This window comes from Chelmon rostratus, chromosome 12 (genome assembly GCF_017976325.1).
Source record: "Chelmon rostratus isolate fCheRos1 chromosome 12, fCheRos1.pri, whole genome shotgun sequence".
In the NCBI taxonomy this organism is placed as follows: domain Eukaryota; kingdom Metazoa; phylum Chordata; class Actinopteri; order Chaetodontiformes; family Chaetodontidae; genus Chelmon; species Chelmon rostratus.
The window spans coordinates 18,446,997-18,470,103 of NC_055669.1; the positions used below are offsets into that span (position 1 = coordinate 18,446,997).

Sequence of the window (23,107 nt, forward strand, 5' to 3'; positions counted from 1 at the left end):
ATCCATGCATCAGTTTCTGAACGGCCCTGAAGCAACATTTGAATGAACATGAACACACACTGAGAAAAGCTTTTACATAAATCTGACTACAAGAGGCAGATAGGAGGGTGGAGGGAGCTACATGCACTGGAAGCAGCAGGGATGCAGCGCTTGGCGTTGGTTTATGCAGATAATATGGACCGCCGCATGTCAGACATGAGTGTTTTCATAGATGATTGGATGATATATGGAACATGTGACTTCAGTCCCTGCCTGAGCTACTGCACGGCTCCATTTGTTATCAAGCTCGGACATCAGAATGTGTTCCAGCTGCCCTGACTTCCATGTGTAACAGGCACTTATTAGACAAATGCAGCGCAGACATTGCTATCCAGACATTAGAGAAGGAGCTCCCATTAACTCAACATGTCAATGAAAAAACATTTTAGACATGAAACATGACAGCTCTGGAGCAGGAGCGGCGCTTCTGTCACTAAGTGGTTTTATATGGAGCCGTAGTTGCTTTGACCGGATTCAGCCTAACCACCTCGGCAAACCGCTTCACGCCGCTGCAACAGTACGTGCCCCCAAGGGATTCGCTGGCCAATGGTAACGACACGCCTGCGACCAACCGTCATGATAGGGTGTCTTCTTCCACATAATGGATGTTTGTTAAGCTCTCCTTTCACTGCAGGTTTTGGCTCAGCCACAAGAAAAACACACACATCTATTGGAAGTGTTTGACTCCATTTTCTGTCAGCCGTCTCAGACAGGCTTGGTGAAGACGTTCTGCATATGGCTCAGTTTTACACTTTCTGGCTTCAGAGGCGGCCAACATCAACCCCGCTGCTTCCTCTCTTTGAAAAACAGCAGAAAAGTCGAATGAAAAATGTGTATTTGTCTTTGTTGTGCTGTGAGTCACGGCGCTGCTCACTATCCGGCTCTCAGGCCTGGCTGTGCTGCGTTGGTTGCTCTGGCTGTGATTACGTTGGCCCCGAACCAGCGCACCACTCAGTGTTTTTCTTGTTTATGCTTTAGTACTTGTATTTTTGGAGATACTGAAAAATGTCTGCGTTGTGCAAAGAAGCCAGCCGTGTGGACTTTTTCCATTGACTCAGCCCTCAAGTGTTTCAGATGACCGTTTCACATCAGGCATGTGTTTGTGTATTCACATCTGTACAGCTGCTGCGAAGGAAAATATCAGAAGTGCTCGGCCTGCCTGAACATACTTACAGCAACTTTTATATTAACAGGATTAACTACAGTACAGCAGTTCAGCGTTGGTTTGCCCACATCACACAAAAAGTGATTTTCTCATCTCTGATGTATAAAGTCATGTAGTTTTTGTGTTTGGCCAGTTTTTGAGGCATCCAGTTGTCCAATCCAAAGAATGAATGACATTTCTGTTAAACTGTTACCCTTAAAAGGATGCATCGTGTCATATATATATATATATATATATATATATATATATATATATATATATATATATATATATATATATATATATATATATATAAACTCTGCACTGTCAGATCAAGATGTTCTGATATAAGAGATATTATTAATATATATATTGATTCACACCAGATTGTATTCAGTGTCAGTCACATCCAAGCTTGTTGCCATTTTTGTGGCCATTTTCATGTTGCTATTTTTCTGGCTCTGGCACAGAAAGATGACTTCCCCATTCTTAAGATTCTGATGTGCCTTGTTGTTTTTGCAAAGGAAACAGCTGTAAGCGAGCACAGTGGCAGATTTATTTGAATGAGAAATCAGAGAGCAGCAGTTTAGAGGCACTGAACTGGGCTAATTACTCAATGCTTTGAGAACACTGTTACCAGATAGCAACAAAAATCACAGACGTGACACGTCAAAACCTCGGCAGATGAAATTAAAACTGTCTGCATGACGAAGTACGACAATAGGTTTTTTTGTATACTTTGGACAGCAGGAATGTGGCTTCTATTGATCAAAAGTTAGTTTTGTAATATAACCCCATTCAAAACAAGTTAGGATGCTGTTTAAAACATAAATAAAACAGAATGTGATCATTTGCTTATCCTCTTTGACATATACTCAACTGAAAACAGTGCAAAAACAATATGTTTAATGTTTGACTTCATCATCTTCAGTGATTTTTGTAAATATCTGCTAATTCTGGATTTGATGCAGCAACAACAGCAACAAGTTGGGTCAGGAGCAACAAAAGACTGGGAAAGTTGTGGACTGCTCCAAAAACACCTGTTTGGAACATTCCACAGGTGAACCGGTTGATTGGTAACAGGTGATAGTATCATGATTGGGTATGAAAGGAGCATCCTAGAAAGGCTCAGTCACTCACAAGCGAGGATGGAGCGAGGTTCACCACTTTGTGAACACATGATTTTTTAAAGGATTTTACTACATGGCCCAGGAACACTTTGTTGTCTGTAAACAGCCCATTTGTAAATGATTGCTTTCTGTTTTTAATTACTTTTTGCACAGCGTCCCAACTTCTTTGGAATCAGGGTTGAATGTTACATAACTGTAGTTTCAACATGGGCCACAGTGCAGCTACACCGGCCTGAGCTGGCAGTCATATGCCACCTTCTCTGTGGTCAGCGTCTTTCCCCAAAAGTTAAGCCAGACTTGGCTGGACGGCTGGCTGAGTCCACACTGTGCGGTTTTATTGGCTCTGCTGGGCGATGAGGCTTGAAAGTGGTGTGCGGCGATGGGATGGCGTACAGCGCGGACTCTGATGATCATCAGGCGGGGCGATGATTGTTGCTGATTCAGTATCTTAAGTGCTTCCACGGCGGCCCACCCAGCAGGCGTGACCACACAAAAACCCAACTGCGCAGATGGTGTGTGGAGTTAGCTCCAGTGTTCAGCTTGGCACTCGAGCAGTGGTTTTGGGCTCACACGAGTGTGTAATGAAATATTCTTAACCCGCATGACAGAATGTGTCTGAGTTTATTTGTGTTCACGTTGTTGTGATCTCACTGTGTCTGATTTTTAGATGTCTTCCAAGGCACAAATCTGTGAGGCTTCACTATGGGAGCCATTATAAATCAAATAGCCTTTCTCCAGACTAACATGGTTACAATTAGAGATTTGTTTGATACTGCTCACCCTTATACAATCCAAACTTCACAAACAGAGTGTTGCACATTTTTTATGGTAAAAGGAAAATTAGTTGGACAGAAATGGTTTCTTAACAAATAATGAGCACATTTCTTCATGGAGGTTTCGGTCCAAAAATACAACTTCCCATAAGTTCTTGCTTTACTAGACCCTATTGTGCACTTTTCCTAACCCTGTGAATGACATATACCAGTGACAGAAACTGCTTTATATCTAATGTGGGTTTGTCATTGAAGTGGCCCGTGCTTGTCCCATGTGGTTCTTTTACAATAACCATGTGCTGGCAGACTTCATCACTCGTTGAGCCTTTGGATCACAGTATTACCCAGCAAACACTGGTCACACGGTGACGTCGTGTCGTGGCCAGAACTGACGTTCTGAGAGACAGTGATGTTGTCGTCCAGTCAGACCCTCAGTTACAAACCAGGAAATATTGATCATATCGTTGCTATATTTTTTTGATAGCACATTTTATTGAGTATTTATTTGGTTTGAAATAGTTTTGGTCACACATCCACACTGTGACGTCCACTCCACAAACAAAGACTCATCTTAACATCCATTTTGTAAATATAAAAAACAAGTTTATGTCATTTATGTATATCTACATGGGAATTATATTCCTGCCTTGTCATTTTAAGACGTGTTTGTACGAGCCAATAATCTTTATCCAAGCTGTCTTTGATTGCACTTCAGGAGACGTTTGTCTTCAGGGCTTTCTGCCAGAAAGTCAGGTGACTGAAGGAGGTTGTGGTGGATGGGTGGATGAAACTTTTCACCCAGTGGACTGGGGTTTGTGTCCTGTGTGAGTCAACACTGACTTTTAGAAGATGTAATTCCATATTGCATGTACAATATCTTTTTTTTTTTGCTTTTGTTTTTACACAGTAGTTTGAAATGCTTTTTCTCAGTAGCTTTAGTTGAACATACTAGATTTCTCCCCAGGGCAGCTTTGCTGTAGTTCACAGTATCTATTTCAGTAAGGAAACACTGAACACTAGACTGGCTGACTCCCACAACGCAATGCAGCATTGATGACAACAACAATGGCTAGATGCCACATTAAAAAATGTTGGACCAACATTAGTTGCCTACTGTTTCCGGTGATTTAATCATTATTTGGCGGTGAAGATGCCTGTGAGATCCACTATGAGTTTGTTTGCAGCTCGCATTTCTTCTTATATATTTTTTAATGCTTGCAGATGAAGGATGTGTTATATGATTATCATTATTATTATGATTAGTGCTAGATAAGGGATTATTGCAAATGCCGGGGGAGGTGAGGTTGGTTGGCATGGGTTACCATGGTGACACGTTGGTCTAACTGTTCATCATCTTCTGATTTGTAAACACTATCACAGTTTGACAGCTGCTGTCTTCAGCCTTGACTAGAAGCGAGTTTGGCTCACATAGCTGTGCACCTGCATGTATAGTGAGGGCAGAAGAACATGTATTACATATTCTGACAAATCACAAGTGAAAGAGTAGAGAAGAGCTGCTCTTGTGGTGTGCCTGATGTGGGGAAAGTGAGGATCAATGACCAACCTCCTCCTCTCCCCCTCTCTGAGGTTCACGTGGTCCTGGTTTACTTGAAATGACCTAATTCCAACATGCCAACACTGGAACATGAGCAGGAGGAACCAGGGGTCTCTAGTTCTCCACTCAGGCCAATAAAGTTAGTTTATGGCTTCCATGTTTTTCTAAATTCATGGAGGTGAATGATGGTAATGGAAACGCTTGTTTTAAAGGAGTGCTTTTTCTTTCTGTAAATGTTCTGCATTTTCATTGGAAATATAATGTTCCAGATGCACATGCAATGCAAAGAGTGCACACACTATAATTTAGAAAGAGTGCACAAGAGTAAGAACCGCTTGGAATTTAATGTGCAACCTTTTTCCAACCTTGGCTCACCATTCTCAGTGTCAGCCCCTGAAGAGAAAGAGACTTATGATCTTACGATGATGTTGGACCTTTGTGCTCACTTGGATTATCAGGCTAAACTGAGTATCCTGTTCAGTGAAACTAAGGCACGTTAATGTTGAGTGATCGCTTCTCAGCACAAGACTGATTAAATGGTTGGATCGGGCCAGTTTTGCAGCACAGGCCTGTAAAATAAAAAGCAGTCAGTCTTTATAGAGAAGCATAATCTTTATTTGAAGTAACAAGTGACAAGAGAAGTGTAATTATGGAGTTGAAGTATATCATAAGTTAATACAGTTAATTATTGTGCATAAGTGGACATACTGTACTTGCATGTTCCTGCTTTAAAAACATTCCTTTTTAATAGTATAGATGCAGGTGCTGTTTGAGTTGCATTTTACAGTTTTCCATGGGAACATGAATTTTTAGTTACATTAAAAAATCCTGCCTGCCAACACTGCCAGCTCACAGCGGACCTACATCACATGTCATATTCCATAACCCAGTCCATCATTTGTGTTTCTGCTGCTTGAAACTTGAGGCCACAGATGTGTTTCCAACTATTCATCTCCAAATCTCAGCATCCACAGTGAAACCAGGAGACACACGCAGGGATTTCAGTTTTCCCTGGAAACTGCTGACTGGAACATAAAGACTTTTTATATCCAAATCTGTGTCCCCAATACAGTGGCCCAGCTCCGTTTATGAGGCACACTTGCGTGCTTAAAAGTCCGTCCCTTGAGATTACGATATATGACCCATTTGTCATCGTCTGTCTTCCTCTAACAAAGCACAGATGGGATGACAAAACCAGATCTAATCAACTCCATGTTCACTGCTTCATTGGTTCACAATCTCTGTTTCAATAGGCCATCTAACTGTTTTCTCTACCAATTAGTCTCTGTTTGTGCCTTTTAGCACTTTGGGAGAAAAAACAGCAGCAGCCTGCTCAGCTAACAAGAAATGCACCATAAAGTTTTCCCCCAACTCCGAGCTCTGTTCCTTTGAAGGATATCATTTTTCGCCTTTTGCAAGGTTCTGTCGAGGGATTCACCGCTGTTCGTTATTTCCAAGTGTTTTTCTCTTCTTGTTGCACAACATCCATGGAGATTGCATGCGTTCAGCAGCATGCCAGAGTACTTGAGGGATTTGCATTTTATATAAACGCTGCAGAGAAAATGAAATCTTATCTTTGAATGTTTATAGATGGCATAAAGAGGAGGTGGTGATGGGAAATACTGCAGTGACATTATATAACTGACTATATAAACAGGCGAGGAGATTTTGCATTTCTTTTTTTCAAATCAATGAATACTTAGATTACTTAAAACTTTAAACGCACACACACACACACACACACACATACTGGACGGGGTTGAATCTTATACATCATTTTATAAAAAAGCAAGACCCTCCCCTGCATTATTACCCTCCCCACAATATCTCAAAATATATCCACACATGCTTTAACTAAATATTCCAGCCACTTTGTTTTTTAAGAAATAGCTGCTAAGTAAATGGCTCTTAAAGCCACAAAAAGAGTGAAATGCATTGCTTTTCATGCATGCATGGGATTCCACTCAATGAAAATGCAGTATATATTAATTAGATCAGATAAAACTACGGCCTGTAATGTAGGAGGCTATATGAGCTTCCCAGTCACCTAGCTGGCTGTGTTTGGAGACATTTCTTACAGACAGCTCTTAGAAAAGGCACAGTGGTAATGAGAGATGTCTTTGTGGTGTCACTATTTGATTTTTTTTAAAGTCTCTCACATTAAATCTGAAAAGAAAAACATGAATTTAGGATGGGGAAAAAAAGATCCTCAGCAAAAAGGAAAATTGCATAACCCACCTCCTTCTCTGAACCCTCTTGCTAATTTGTGTACAGTCCCTAAGTACGTTTTTGCAGGTCTATATATTACAAGGCTTCAGGGATGATGGCATGTTGAGGAGGATGTTTTCCAAAGACGCCTGTCCACAATGTACTGTATATCCTAGTGTGGTGTTTATGTTATGGTCTGTGGCCAAAGCCTTCAAAGGACACTGTTCAGCTTTGTCAGCTTTAGGCAGTGTGTGTGTGTGCGTGTGCGTGTGCGCGTGTGTATGTGTAACAGAGGCATCCTGTTCAGACATGCAGCCCTCCATATGTTATTTTTCTTTAAACAGCCCCAACACAAAGATCTCTGGCTGCAAACCACTGATCTCCTTACTCATCATGAAAAGGAAGTGAGCATGTTTCTTATAAAAACACCCAAAATAGCCTACTGAAGGCAAAGTTAAAAACCTAACCCTTTATTCTTATAATGCTTGGCATGAGGGAATGATGTATCAAATGTTTGCATGCACCCTTTGATTTGGCTCCACTGTAACCAGGTCCAGATGTACTAGAGGACTGGGGGCCCAATTTAAAGTGTCATAAACCTGTTAGCAGCGAGTGAAAAGAAAAAACACGGTCCATGCTAGGCTAACTCAGCAATTCAAGGTCCCTAATGTCTTAGTAATTTGTCTCAGTGGTAACTTCCCCTGTTGGAGTGTTTACTTGTTAACATTCCAGTTGGCGACTGTTAATACTGGGGTAGCTATAAGGGCCAGAGGGGGACTCCACGACCCCAGAGCACCTTGTTAGCTCAGTTAAAGGTTCAACATGTCTACAGAATGAAGTCAGAAGCACCACATCTCCGCTCTTCAAGCCCAAGCGGCAGAGTATTGCAAAAGAGACAACCATCAATCAATGAACTCATTTTATTTACCTAAATTCAAGTGAAGAACATGGACACATCTGTTTACAGGAAGCAACAACCAAACACTGGAGAGAAATACAAATTGTCTGCTAAACAATGACAAAGTGATCGCTCTGTGTAGAGCCATAGTTCCCAACTGGTCACCAGATGATTAAAGAGAAAAGAAGGAGGAATGAGTCTGTTTATGTATTTTTTCGTTTTTAGCTACACCCGCTGCCTGGCTTTAGGGATGGAAATGGGTTTGGTCCACACTCCCCAATCTCAACAGCTCTTAGATGCATTGGCGTGCACAAACATTCATGATCACCAAAGGATGAATCTCAATGACTTCCTGTGGCTTTTCATCGACCCCCATCACGAGGTTGACATTTGTAGTTTTGAGAGATAAAGTCTTGATAGCTTTTGGATGGAATGCCATGAAATTTGTTGCACACATTCTTGCCCCCCTCAGAATGGATTGTAATAACTTGATGATCCCCCCACTTTTCATTTACCGCCATCATCGGGTCAAGATTTCAGCCGGTCCAGCTCGGTTTACTACTTTTACCACTGACGTTTGTATCATCCTGAGCTTTTCTTTGTGTTTAGTGCTAATTAGCAAATGTTAGCATGCTAACACACTAAACTAAGATGGGGAACATAAGAAACATTGTACTTGCTAAACCTGCTTAGCATTATAACTGTGAGGATGTAAGAATACTAATGATTTAGCTTAAACTGTTGTCCACAAGTAGCCGCAAAGATGCTCTTGAAGAACAAGATCACCCATTAGAAGCTGCGCCACTGATATGAAATGACATACACTTCCTTGTTTTTATTTCCTAGCTTAATATGCTAGTGCCCGATCTCCAGATCTCTCAAGACTATGTTGCTACGACAGAGGCAGGTCTTGAACAAAGTTAATTATCTCCTGAATTGGTCATAATCTGTTCACTTTTCCCTTTGGAGTGAATAAACTCAGGACCTGCCGCTAGTCTCCTAAAGGGGCGGGTCAGTAGCGACAGCCATGTGACACACATACAGGAAATGACTCTTTAAGTGCGCCATCTTGTTTCTGAACTGTCTCTTGTAGCCGACTGCCTGACTTGGTAGCGAGACTGTATACTCTTAGTCTTGTTTACCTTTCCCTAACTTGTTTTCCATGTGAAACACTTGACGCTGTCATCTCTTCTGGCCTCTAAACAGCCTCCACAAAATATAAACCCAAGAGCTCAGGGCTCAGGCCGTAACCTGTAATGAGGGGTCTCGAGTAGACGTTACATCATTTTAGTCTCAGCGAACTGCCAGTCTAGAGTTTGCAGTTTGAACCATCATATACGTGGATCATGAGATGTTTTGAAAATCGTTTTCCGAACCAAGACAGCAGAATTACATGTCTTACACAATAAATTACACATTTACTGAAAATCTTCTTTCAAGTGGGTTGCAGTAATGAGCCAAACCAATTCAATTTAATTTGTCTCAGGAATGGAAAAAACATTATTATCTGAACTGTTTTGTCTCTGAAAATTGTATTTGATCCTCACTGTTGTTGTTGTTTTATATACATTTTTGTGTGTGTGTGTGTGTGTGTGTTTTGGTTTCTTGAAGCACAAGGCTGATTATGGAAATTAAAAACTGAGCCACAATTAGATGTAATTATAGTTTTGACAGTTTGTACATTTGTATTATACCAGACAGTAGTGTAACCGCTTAAAAGAAAAACATGTGTGTTCCCTCTGGAGTTGTAAGACAAAAATGCAGCATTTGGCAACCATCAGACTCCATTCAGGTGGAGGCGAGAGGCCTGTGTGAGCGACTACTGTTTTTTGGGTTGTGACCATATTCAGCTTTCATATAGCACCAAATGGAAGGCCGCAGTGAAAGGATTCCTGCGGTCGCCACCCAGTTACTGTATATAGCATAGAATTAACACTCTGCACAAAGGGTCTTCACACAAAAAGGCTCTAGTCTGCACAGGCTTTCTTTGTGTTGCCATGGAAGTTTCCACTGCCAGCTAGGGTGAGACAGGGCATGCAGGCACGTCTAATGGCAGGTACATGGAATAAGGGAATAAGTGTTGAGATCTTTTTTTTCTTTGACCGACTCCGGGTCCAAATGAAATACAGCTGTTTTACAGACACCACACTGGACTGCCCCCATCTTTCTCTCTCTGCATCTCCTCTTGTTGGCCCTGTTTCTCTGTATCTGTGCTTCAGTTTCACAACACTGAGCTGATTAACAATGATCAAGCTGAGCCACAAATGACTCTTAACTTCTACGAAGTATCACAGATAACTCTGGAGCATCTGCTGTAATGTATCTAACCAGAGGGAGAGCTGCACACGTTACATACTGCTGCTGGCAAGTGTTTCTTCAAATAGTGTCAAAAAGGGTTTTTGCAGCCAGCAGCCATGTCAGCAGCTCTGTGAGGCTGTACTTTTGCACAGCAGTACTTTTAGATAAATGCTAATGTTAGCACGCTAACATGCCCATAATGATGATGCTCGCTGCCAGCATTTAACAGGTATTAGATTTATCATGCTTGCCTCCGTAATTTAGCCTGGTAGCATGCTAGCACTACCTACAAAGTACAGGAATGTCAGTAGTTTTGCAAGTATCTGATGATAAACCAAAGTATTAGACAAATTAATTTCTTTCCATTGACTAAAAACCATAAATGTCAGCCTCATGGTGTCACTAGAGTAAAAGTCAGGGGGTCTCTCGGTATATTATAGAGCCATGCTGCTAATGTTGCTAAAAAGTAGTTTTGCGATACATGTTTTTTTGGGAAATCTTTTTTGTCTTGGTCCACTTTGGCCCAGAAATTGCTATATAAATAAAAAAAAAAAAAAAAAAAAAAAAAAAAAAAAAACTAAGCAAACAGGCCAGAACTAGAGATGCATGGTTCTCACTTGACAGCAATAATATGTAACATACAGCACTCCATGCTACCTCTGCTCTCTCTAGGCTTTTCTGGCATTTATTTACCTCTTGGGGATAATCTGGCTGGATTCCAGTTTGTTGATTGGGACGTCCTGGCTGCCGTCCAGCTTCTCAACTCTCTGCAGGCTCAGTCTCCCATGTCCTGCACCGGACCATTTGGTTCAGCAATGTGTTTTCTGTCAGCTCATGACATGTGTGTGTCAGCATGTTTATGCACTGTGATACTTTATGCATCGACAGCAAGAAGTCACAATACCTCATTGGGTATGAAACATGACACACTTACTGACTAGTGAGGTACATTGTGGGGGGCTGTAACACAAAACTGAGTAAGCAGTACATGCAGAGAAGAAATCATGGTGACTTTCAGGTTTTAAGGCTCTATTTGATTTTCTTAAATTGAGCGTCAGACTTTTATGACCTATGGAATTTGATTTAAAAAGACTGAACATGATGTTGCCAATTGTTCAAGACTTCGCTGTAGCCTGCTTGGATTATCGTCATCAGGATAATAGACAGCATGACTTCCGTCTCAGAGATGTTTACTGTCCTTTATCATGATTATCGTGACATACCTTAATATCCTCTGTGGATGTAATTATGACAAAACAAGCCATCTAAGTGTTTTCAAGAGCTACGTGACCCACATCGAGCCTGGATATAGAAACTAAAAAGTTTTATTTTCTATCTGAAGTCTATGTAACTAAATATTGCAGCTACCTTGGAAGCATTTGCCTTTCATCATTACTGTGTGCCACATCACTGACAGAATAGTGGTTTAAGCAAAACCCCTGAGAGGGGAACAGAAAGTACTTCAGTGACAAGCAGTGGGAAAATGTTGAGACCCTGGAAGGAACTAGCGGCTGCTCTGCCCAGAATGAATTTTCTTCCATGCTAGTTCAGCAGAAGCATCATTGCTGCGAGGACAGTCTGGCTTTGTAACCTGTCCCTGCCAGGTCCTACAGCAGTGACAGAGGTACCTCAAAGAACTGCATAGTTTGAGCAGAGACCAAAAGTGCGTTCAGATTTATGCCCTGACAGTATAAGAGCTTTCATCGTTGGTTATGATTTTACCATCATGGACATACTTTCCTCCCATGATGGTCAAATAGCTTGAACATCCATGCTCTAAGTCAGAATCCAAAAGTTGTTGAGTATTTTCCACTGCTGCCCTCTCACTATGCAACAGTTTGTATAACATATAGATTGTCAGGCCATCCTCGACCACGGCTACTTTTAAATCCTGTCTTTAAAGAGCACTCCGAGGACTTTTTATGGCACAGTGCAACTCGATGTCCTGGAGCTGCTAGCATAGATTCAGTTTCAGGCTATATCCACACTGATATGTTTTCATTTTAAAATGCATGTTCTGCTATGTTCACGCCCGGGTTCCACACTGCTCCCATGTTTTGCAGCCCTAAACAGAGATGTTTGGAAACGATAATGCAGACGACTACGTTTACTTCCTGTTTGTGTCTCATCACTCATGATATGTCCTTCCCTGATTTGTCACACCCCTATCATGTGACCCTTTAAAGGGCAGCAGCATGTATATATCTATGAGCCTTGACTACCAGCGATTCAACATGGATAAAAATTACAGGCGTTGCTGGCCTTGTTGTCTATGCTAGCAGCTGTTATAAAGTTATATTTTGCACTTCATCTTCATCTTGCTACCTGTGCCTAAATACAGTTGCAAGGCGTTGATTTCAAGACGGAGATGTTTACGTTTTAAGCAGTGCCTTTAAAATGTAAGCATATTCGCCTGGATGTAGCCTTTGTAAGCTCACTTCTTTCTAACTGCACACCACCAGATTTTTTTCATTGTCAAACTTCACGCCTCAGCCGACGCTGCCTTAAGTGACAGCGTGTGAGACAGCTGATGAAGTACTCTAAAGTGCTGTGTGTAGTTTGGATAGTGCTAAAAATGTGGTCACAACTCTGTTTAAACTCACTAAGCAGAAAAGTCCAGTCATGAGCACAGTTTTAGAATGAATAACAGGTCGTGTCATGGTTGTGATAAGGCTGCTTTTTAAGATTTGTGCTCTTATTTTATCAAGCAATCTGACAATTGCGTAAACAAATTCTTGTGGGAGTCTCGTACCTCTTGTGTTGGGGTTTGTAAAGAAGTCTATTATTGAAACATCTAGAGTGGAAAAATCCTGAGTGAAAGGGTTTGACTGTGAGAACGTCTTTGAAATTCAGTGACCTTGCAGGCATGAGGGACACACATATAGTTGAGTTCGTACTCTAATGAATGAACACAGACTTACCACCCCTGCTTTACTCCTGACCCAGGACCTGCAGACGGTCGGCTGCTTGTTTACATGGTGTGATGTTGTCCTTTAAGCAGCATGTGGTCAGGACCAGTGGGGGGAGAGTTTCTCTGATGGAGCTCTCCACACTGGTTCCCAACATGAGGCTTCCAGCACACATTAGGACAACAGTGGCCTGCATATCCATGTCTGGGTCCGCGGCTGGACCCCTTTGAGGTGGTCAGACATGATGTTTGCACAGATGTGTGGGTCCAAAGCCGAGAGGCCAAACCCCCCAGTACCCCTCTGGTGGTCCTGGCCCACCCCTGACTGGGAAGGATAGAGCCTCTTGGCTACACATTCAGTCCCATCAGGGGTGACATGAGTTAAAGGGACAGAGCCAGGCCTCTGATTCTCTTAGGGGAAGGAAGTCACATGAAGATGTCTGTCCAGCTGGGGAATTTTTATAGCTTCCTCCAGTGGAAACAATAGACCTGACCAAAATGCCAAGAGCCATGTTCTGACCAGAGCCTCATTCTTGGAAGGATGACATGACCCAAAGGCATTCTGCACTATTCTTGTCTACTGGACTTTTAAGTCTAGTAAAAGAGAACTTTGGCTCAGGGGTTCAGCCTAACTTGATATAACATATTCAAAAGCATAGTGATCAAGAAAACATGTATTTATTTTACATAACATGAAGATGCAAAATGGTAAAATGATGCAAATCTTCCAACTCAGGAGCCCAACTTTAATGCCAACCTTCTAAAAGCAGCATTTTTGTTGCACATGGCCATGTTGAATACCAGGACCAGGCTGGAAAACCAACTTTGTGTAACAATGCTTTGTGCAGATATTGCCTCAAATGTCACAGACATTCACCGTAACTCATGTTTTATTTTCGTATCTCTGTTCATTGGTTATATTGATTACGATAACATTGTACTCCCCAAAGTAATTGCTGAGATCTTGAAATGTGGTGACGTTGCTACAACAAAGGCGAAGAAACGCAAGCAGACAGGTGATCAGGCAGGTTGTAATCAAAGAGAAATCAAAGACCATCTTCTTTTTACCTGTCATGCCTGCCAGAGTTGTGCACACTCGCTGTTTTTCTGCGCAGCGAGGGATTTTGTGTGTGCTCACTTTTGGTTTAACCTCCACATAAAGTGGTAGCTACTGCGGTTCAGCGCTTGGCTTGTTTACAACCTGCTTGTGTTTCTTGCCCAGTTTTAAGGCAGGTTGGTACGATGATAATAAAAGTGGATTTTAAACACTTTTCTTTTTGCCTGAGCTTTTTATTTTCTAACCTTCCTGTCTAATGACGTGTTACAGGTTTCCACAAATTCTCTCTTCCTACATTAATCTGATTTAGGTTTGTTCCATCTACGGAAATATCTTTATTGCCTGTTATATGAATGAATATACACCAGCTGCCCTCTCACTCTGCTCGCCAGAGGCAACTTGGTCAGTTCCAATGAAGTCAAGTAAACATCCTGTCTATACTATAATGTTTAGCATTGTATCACATGGTGTTGGTGGGTTTCAGGATGCAGTCTTAGACTAGGGAACATCTGGGACAAGAATTACCAGAAATTTCACTGCACACTGGTTGTAGGTTGGATGGCAGCGAGGAATGACGCAGAAGAGGAACGGTACTGTTTTGTTTTGGTTTCTCGCTCGTATGGCTGACACATGTGCGGCGTTTTCATAGGTTTCATAGTGGGTCTCCTTGCCTATTCATGAGAGCGAATGTTTTCAATTGATACTTGGCTGAAGAAAAGCACAGCGTGTCCCGCTTCAGACACGCAGTACTAAACTTAGTTATGAAATGAAAAAAAAATCCTGTGTGATTTCGTTTTTGAATGAAAACCTTTGGTGTATTTTTATTAACTCCATGCTCCAGTTGCACAATATTTGAGTTACTACTGCTTCTCAACATTGGATACGGCACACTGGTTTGTGACACAAACTCTGTTGTATGTTGCAGGAATTCAGGAGGGTACGGAGTGCACCAAGTGTAAAAATGACTGGGCACTGCGGGCGGCTATTGCACTGCTCTATGTGCTCTGTGCCCTGCTCACCATAGCGGTGGCTGTCCTCGGATACAAAGGTGAGTCCGAACTGAGTTGCCTCTTGTACAATACTGTAGTTTTTCATGTTTCTGCTGCTGCATTTGACCTCCGTAGTGCAGATTTTAAACCTGCAGTCACCTTACACAAATCCAAGTACTTTCAAACTTACACTCAATCCAGAGTTATGAAATAAGACAATAACAAGAGTGAGTTTAAACCCACAGCCTTGACATTTACTTTCACAAGTTCACTTTATGCACAGCCTGATCACCCTCTGTTGTTTTTAGCCATGCTAGCGGTGGACCTCCAGGGATAGAAATGTGGGCCCCACACTTTTGTCAAGACAGATAAATCTTTGCAAATGTTAGACAGATGGCCTGAAATTCTGTTCATAGATTCAAGGACCCCAGAGGATACTGATTTGTCATCTATCACCATAATCATGTATTTTTTAATTTGTCCAATGTCTTGGTTTATTATAATAAATGTTAGCATGCCAACATGCTAAACTAAGACTGTGACCATTGTAAGAATTGCCTGTTAACAATATATCGTAGACATCTTTAGCATGCTGATGTTAGCATTTAGCATCACTTGCCTGAGTACAGCCGCAAGGTTGCCAGTGTGACCGTAGACTATTAGTCTACCTTGTTTATTTTGATTTAAAAAACGTCATTCAGCATCAACAGACCGAGGGTCACCTGATAAAATTATCAGTTCAAGTCTTGATGTTGTTATTTTCAGCACAGAGAGATTGTTTGTGGATAATGTCCCTTAAATTAATCATCATAAATGAAAAATCACAATGCAAATATTATTTGTCAGCAGATTTTCCCTTTATTTCCTCGTCCCCTGCCCCCCATGTTCAATCGCTGTTTGCCTTTCTCTTTCTCTCTGAGGTGTGATGAAAGTCAATGGGTCATATCACTAGCAACACAATATAAAACTAAATCCAACCAAGTCAGAAGGATCAGCCTAAGATTTACCACTTGTAGAGACTCCCTTGACAGAATCCATTGTTTACTCTCAGCTGAATTCATATCTTTCAGAGATTGGCCATAGCTTGAGATTAGAAACACATTTGTTGTGCAACATTGTCTTTAGTGCATCCCAATTTTTGCAGTTTCTCCCCGTTTGAACCACAGCAGTGATCTTAAATAGAAACAGAAAGGAATTACAGTTATTGCATGAGCCATCAACATGGAATGCACTTTTGTCCAGTTACACATTGCACATTCGAGGCCCCAGTCAATCATAGAGTACCTGTCAAAATACCCTCAAGCATAGAAATCTCCTCACCGCCCTAACCTGATGAGCCGTGTACCTCAACCAACAAACAAAAACTGCAATCGCCCAGTGGGGAATTACTTCATTCAAAACATGGTCCACAAGTTAAGCTCTGAATCTGAATTGTGCTTTTAAGGGCCCTCAGGATTGTTTTGGGTTTCCAGCTCTGGGTCTGTGTTAGTGTGGAGCCTGTGTGATTTTGATGGTTTGGCCCTAATGTCTACCAGATGACCATGCAGCGACTACCCTGGCTTAACAACCCAGAGGAGATTTTATGGCTTGGTAGCAATTTGTTGTCTCATGAACCACAGGTTGACTCACAAATGGCTGCAAGTGTCCAAAATAGTTTGAGCTTGCGAGAAACCAGTGTAGGCAGGGTTCTGTGTTTTGTTTTCCTCTTCTGCACCCTTTAAATAGCATGTAATGTAGTTAACCAGCAAACGTAAGTGCAGGTTTCTGCTATAATCCACATGTATCTTAGTCTTAACTCTCCAAATTACCTGTAATAGAAGATGATAATCTTACTCTTGTAGGACTGTATTCGTGTCTGTCTGTTTTCGGCTGAAAACAAACAGTGATTCTCTGTTTCTCGTTTGAAGGTGTTAAACAGTCGATAAATGTGATCTCTCCTCTCTTGAACTTCAGTCTTAAATGTAACAGAAGGGATCATGCAATGTGCAAGACAATGGCAGTCCTCTTTCTACCAATGAAGCTGTCCTTGTGGGAATATTAGAGAAAGTTGTTAATTTGCTAACATCTGTATCAACTGTATGTCACATAAATATTGCAGGAAACCTATGAAAAAGCTGCTTTGTTGACTTCACTTTATTTCACAAACTTCCACCAATTCTGTTATAAGTTGAAAGCGTTGTTTGTGTCACCTGCTGCGTCTGCTCCTGCAGCACCGATCAGCATTAATCTGCGGGGCCTCATGTTGGGTAACTGCCTAAGTATGGCTCATAACACTGGGTCACAATAGGCAGCTAAAAAGCCTTACTCAAATTAGCAGCCTTATGTAACTTATAATGCTTTTCCAATACAGGACTTTGGAGGGGGGGCAGGTGGAAAGATTAGCAGAGGGGAATAAGAGGATATGTTAGACATCAGGGAGGACAGATAATGTGGCAGGCATTTTTGTTTCACATTACTGTTTTGCCACTATTACCAAGGGCAGATCTCAATACTGTAGCAATATAATAATCTTGCCTGAAATATGCTGTATGTCATATACAGCAGTCAAAAAGATAAAGACAATTAGATGGAAAGTGACAGAGAGTAGACTCAAGCAGTTGTTGAGGGCTGACCAGCAGCTCTTTGAAAGTGAACCCATGTTTTTGTTTGTCCCAAGTGCCTGTTATTGTTTCGTGTTTTTGTCACTTCTGGAATGACAACAATGAACGCGTAGGATGTTTTCCAGGGCAGTTTTTAGACGCCCACATACTGTCAGGAAAACAAACCGCAGAGGAGAGGAGATGGACTCTTGTTGCAGATGTGAGGAGGAGAGAGAAGCAGGGTTAGAGTGCACAGCGTGGTATTCGTTATGTGATGGATATTGTTTATGCTCGCAAAGTGGAATTTATGAATGTACTCTGCAAACTGAGATTTGTAATGATCAATAGATACCCGGTTGCCCGGTTACAAATAAAACGTAGGAAACTCACCATTCTGTTTAACATCTTGTGTTCAGAATTGCTGTTTGGGTTTACAGCTCTTCACTCGAGAGGAAAGAGTACAGCAGCACCCCCTGCTGTTCAGATATAGTGTTACATGCGATGGGTTGATGAGCACTAGCTTTAAATCGTGAAGGAAGTATTCAGATTCTTCACTGAAGTAAAAGTACCAATACTGTGTACATTTACTCCATTAGAAATAATGCACTATATAAAACGCACCTCCTGTGTTAGTGTCTTAGATTCTGTGATGGTTGTATTAGGTGTTCTTCCTACCAAACAGGGAAAATATTGCATTGTTGTTATAATATAGTATGTTCAATGGGAGACACTATCGCTTGTTTTTTCCTGCACTGGTCAACTGTCAGGTTTCTGGCTATTTTGCTTCCATAACATATCTTTTTTTAAACTAGTGGGAAAAAAAACTTCCAAAATACACATTTCGGTATTTATTTTAGTTCAGATTTCTGTTGTGGACACTTATGTAAAATTCTGCATATTTAATTAGATAATGCACAGTTGCATAATTAAGCAGAAAACTTAATAAGACAAATAAAATTATGTTAACATCAGAATTTAACCAGGGAAGTTTCAAAGTTGTGATATCTATTAGTTGAAATGTTAACCCTATTTTTCTGTAGTACCTTATTGTCTAGAATTGCACTGAAATTTTGCGATACATATCTTTAAATGACATGTTTTCAAATTTTACTTTTTATACATATATATATATATACCCTGAGCCAGAAATGTCAACTTCAGCAGCACTTACATACACCAAACTTTTCAGTTTTCTTCCACTCTATAGTCTGAAGGTTTTTACAGAGGATTTCTTCATATAGCTATCATTAATTCATGGTTATGTCTATTTGCCTCTATGCCTTTTCCATGTATATGCTGTATTCTCATCTATTTACATTACACCTTCTCTTTCCTCTTTTGGCAGTGGTCCAGCGAATGGACAATGTCACAGAGGGCATGCAGAATTATGGAGGCAAGATCAATGCTGTGGAGACAGACTTAAAGAAACTAGGTAAGTCTTATTAACACCAGATCAGATATCAAATCTACATGGTTTTACATACAGTAGCTGTGAATGTTGCGTACAAGGAGGTTTTTTCAAATTTTCTTCATTTTTACTTCAGATGATCAGGCAGGAGAGAAGTCAGTTAATGCCACAACTGAAATCAAGACTTTCAAGTCAGATCTGGAGGCATTACAGAACCAGCTGAATGATATTGCCCTCAGGGCAACCAGAAACAGAGACATGCTGGATGATCTGCAGATCACAGGAGATGACATGCAAAACGGCCACATCTCCCTGCAGAGCTTTCTGGAAGACCACACTGCCTCGCTGCGTGGGGTCAACCAGACCTTGGCTTCCTACAGCGGCATGATTGACAACCTCCAGACAGACACTGCACGGCTCCAGACAGAGATACAGGGCCAGGTCAAAGTGCAGAGCCAGACCCAGGTTAGTGTCAGTGCACTAAACATCACCCAGTCCCAGCAGCGTAATCTGCTCGGCACGCTGCAGAAGACGGTGGAAGACACAGGCCAGGCAGTACAGAAACTGAAGAATGACTATCAGGGTCTGCAGCAGACAGCCAGGCAGACACGAGCTGACACAGAGTGGCTGAAGGAAAAGGTCCAGAACCTGCAGGTTTTGGCAGCCAACAACTCTGCTCTAGCCCGGTCCAATGGAGAAGCTCTGGATGACTTGGGGGTTCAGCTCAGCACACTAGCCAACCAGATCCAGAACATCTCAGCTCTCACTGAGGGGCATGACCAGAGCCTGCGTGAGCTGATGGACCACCAGAGAGACCACGATAACGCCACCTCATCTACGTTTGACAAGGTGGAAGCACGACTCGACCGACATGAGAACGACATGGACCGCGTGACCGGAAACGTGAGCTTTGCCACGCAGCTCCTAGGCGCCATCAGCTCCGACCTGAACGGCCTGAGGTCCTGCGCTGAGACGGTGATGAGACACTCGGACCTGCTCCTGGGCCTGAACAATAGTGTGACGGAAGCCAAGGCAGATAGCAATGAGCTGCGCACCCAGCAAGATGAGCTGACCGCCAGGCTGGACAGAGAGGTCAGCAGCCTCTCTATGGTGATGGAGGAGATGAAGCTGGTGGATAGCAAGCACTCACAGCTCATCACCAACTTCACCATCCTGCAGGGTAAGAACAGAAGACGTACTTGGTGTGGATCCTGGAAATGTTCAAACATGTTTCTCATAAACATGCACATAATCACTCATCCAAGTATGTGTAGGTTTGTCTCTGAAGAGGATAAAATAACAAGAACATTTAGCCATTTTCCTCCCTCCATTTGCTTCAGTAGAAATGTTTTACACCTGTTTTTAAAAACTGTAATAGTTTAGATCTCACACCATCTGGTAGACTGCTCCAAATTGTAACCACCACACAATGAAAGGATTTAGATGCAAAAGAACAATATCCAGGAATTCTGGCTGAATCACTCTGCCGGTCGCCAGTGCATTATTGTATCAGCAAAATCAGATTTAACTAAAAATACAGAAGTACAATAAAAAAATGCTCCATTTTCCTCATGAAACATTTTAAGATCCCAGCAGTAACAGTAGATCCATCTGCTGTTATTATGTTTCAGGTCCACCAGGTCCAAGAGGCTCCAAGGGTGACAAGGGTCCCCAGGGACCTGTTGGCCAGACAGGACAAAAGGGTGATAAAGGAGATAAAGGGATGCCAGGGTTGGTGGGACCTAAAGGAGAGAAAGGTGCTGCTGGACCACCAGGTGCGACAGGGCCAAAAGGTGCAGCTGGGGCTCGAGGTCTTCCAGGTGCTAAAGGGTCGAGAGGATCTGGAGGTCGACCTGGAAACCCTGGTGAAAAAGGTGACCCTGGAACTTCGGGGCTTCCTGGTCGTGATGGACAGCCAGGGGTGCCAGGTCCCCAAGGGCCACAGGGTCCCAGAGGAGCAGCAGGACCTGCAGGGTTGGAGGGACCTCGTGGGCTTGTTGGACCCATCGGCCCTCCTGGTCCTCCGGGGCTTCCAGGGTTACCTGCGCCTGTACCTCCGCCACTTTCTAAGCCTCCTCAGTCCACACAGGTCCCTGAACCGGCCAAACCACCTCAACCTCCCAAACCAGCACAGGAACCACAAGGTTCTGTGTCCCGGCAGGTCCAACCCCCTGTGGCCACCACTCCAGCACCTGGTGAGTTAAATTAATACATAAGGGCAGAAAATAGACTCTGTTAAAACACATGACGTGAATTTACGTGTATTTGTTGTAATATTCAGTAAATGATTCATTCCAGGGTGCCCACCTGAGTTCAGAAGGTTTGGAGACAGCTGCTATTACTTCTCCTCTGGTTCTCAGAGGCTCAACTTTGACGAGTCCATCCTGTTTTGTACCAACATGTCATCTCATATGCTCATTATTAATGACATTGAGGAACAGGTACATTTAATTATAATCTGAGCATTTGACTTTAAAAAGTGAAACAAACAATTTTATAAAAAAAACTTTAAATCATAGTCTTGTTTTTACAAAGCTAACAATCCTGTAAAATATCTTTTGCTCTTCTATCCGTAGCAATTTGTGAGAAATGCAATTGCAGGAAAAGGCTATTTCTGGCTGGGCCTTACTGACAGGGAGGAGGAGAATGTCTGGAAATGGATGGATGGAACTGTTCCTCTTTTTACGTGAGTAAACCAGCAAAAAAATCTATGTATGAATCTGTCATTATGCAAATGACAAGCTTCTAAGAATGTAAGTAAAAAACACCTTGTATGATGCTTAAATTTGGTACATTGTTCTTGTTGTTGCTATCAGGAAGTGGAAGCCTGGCCAGCCTGACAACTGGACTCATGGCCACGAAGAGGGCGAGGACTGTGCTGGTCTTATTCATAATGCCAACTGGAATGATTTCTACTGCACTGACCGCATCGGTTTCATCTGTGAACGTGCCTCTGAGTGTCAGTACTTTCTATATATCAGACCTCCTTGAATTTTAAAATCCTACTGGAGTATTTGTGCGTTCAGGTGTTTAAAAGGATACAGCTGCCACTATTGTGTTACTAAAACAGGACTAAACTGTGTATTTTCAGATGCGGATTAAAACACTTTTGGTGATCTAGTGAGTTGTGGTATTTACAGCACCGGGGTGGTGTAAATGGGATTGACTCATTGATTACAGTGTCTAGTGACAAAACTGTCTCAGCTAAAGGTCTTCATGTTCTGGAGCTTTTGAGCTTATCACATGGTCTTAATCAGGAGAGCTTACTCAGTTGCCATAGAAATGTAGATATTCCAGCTTTTAGTGATTCTGAGCACCTCTAGGACTTCTCATTCTTGACCTTGGAAACAGCAAAACAATCAGTATCAGTGCTTATGTTCATAGCAATGTAGGCTCGTTTATGTGTGTTTTGTTAGTTATTGGACAACCACAGAAGTCTATGACACAGTGGAATAAACTGTGCAATATATCAGACTTTTTCAACACATGGTTGGTGGTGTTTATTACATGAGGCTTGTGACAATAAGATAGATATCAAAAATTACCAGCCCTGTCCTTTAAGAAATTCACATCTGATGTCTGAGACATATAAAGTTCACCCATCAGCGTAACATAATTGTGAAGTTGCAAACCAGACAACTGCTACATCACTATGGAGAGGCTCAGCATGCAGCTCCCATCCTATAAACCGAGTTTGAACCTGTTAATGCTGAGACAAATAAGTTAAGTCAACTGAGGCAATCAAAAATAAATCTAGCAACATCTAACTAGGCTCTCCAAAATGTCCTCATTTCATGAGCTCAGAAAAACAGCTCAGCTGTTCAGCTTTTTGACAAAGCAATTGTTAGATCATTCAGTGGTGCTAAGAAGTAGCAAGTGTTTTTGGCAAACCAACAAGGACCCTTTGCTTTAATTTTAAAAATGCAAAATTTTATTTCACCTGTGTCGGGTTTCATCATTACAATGAGGGTGCAGATTACAATATTTAGTGACATTTTTCTGTTGCTATAACTATCAGCCTGTAGGGACATCACAAAGGTGTTAAAATGTACCTCATGTGTTCTATTGTTGTTGTTCTCTTCGCAGTGAAAGTTCCAGTTTTATAGCATCAGTCTAAGACA

At 41.9% G+C, this 23,107-nt stretch overlaps 1 protein-coding gene across 1 annotated transcript in view; it reads left to right on the plus strand.

The window, feature by feature from the left end:
- The window catches only part of LOC121614859 (collectin-12-like), a 45,425-nt gene that overhangs the window by 7,146 nt on the left and 15,172 nt on the right, over positions 1 to 23,107 (plus strand). The window contains exons 3-9 of the mRNA XM_041948949.1: positions 14,936 to 15,058; positions 18,924 to 19,010; positions 19,123 to 20,166; positions 20,618 to 21,181; positions 21,285 to 21,427; positions 21,563 to 21,672; positions 21,803 to 21,918. Coding sequence (XP_041804883.1) covers positions 14,936 to 15,058; positions 18,924 to 19,010; positions 19,123 to 20,166; positions 20,618 to 21,181; positions 21,285 to 21,427; positions 21,563 to 21,672; positions 21,803 to 21,918 — 2,187 coding nt within the window. The remainder of the gene's footprint in view (positions 1 to 14,935; positions 15,059 to 18,923; positions 19,011 to 19,122; positions 20,167 to 20,617; positions 21,182 to 21,284; positions 21,428 to 21,562; positions 21,673 to 21,802; positions 21,919 to 23,107) is intronic.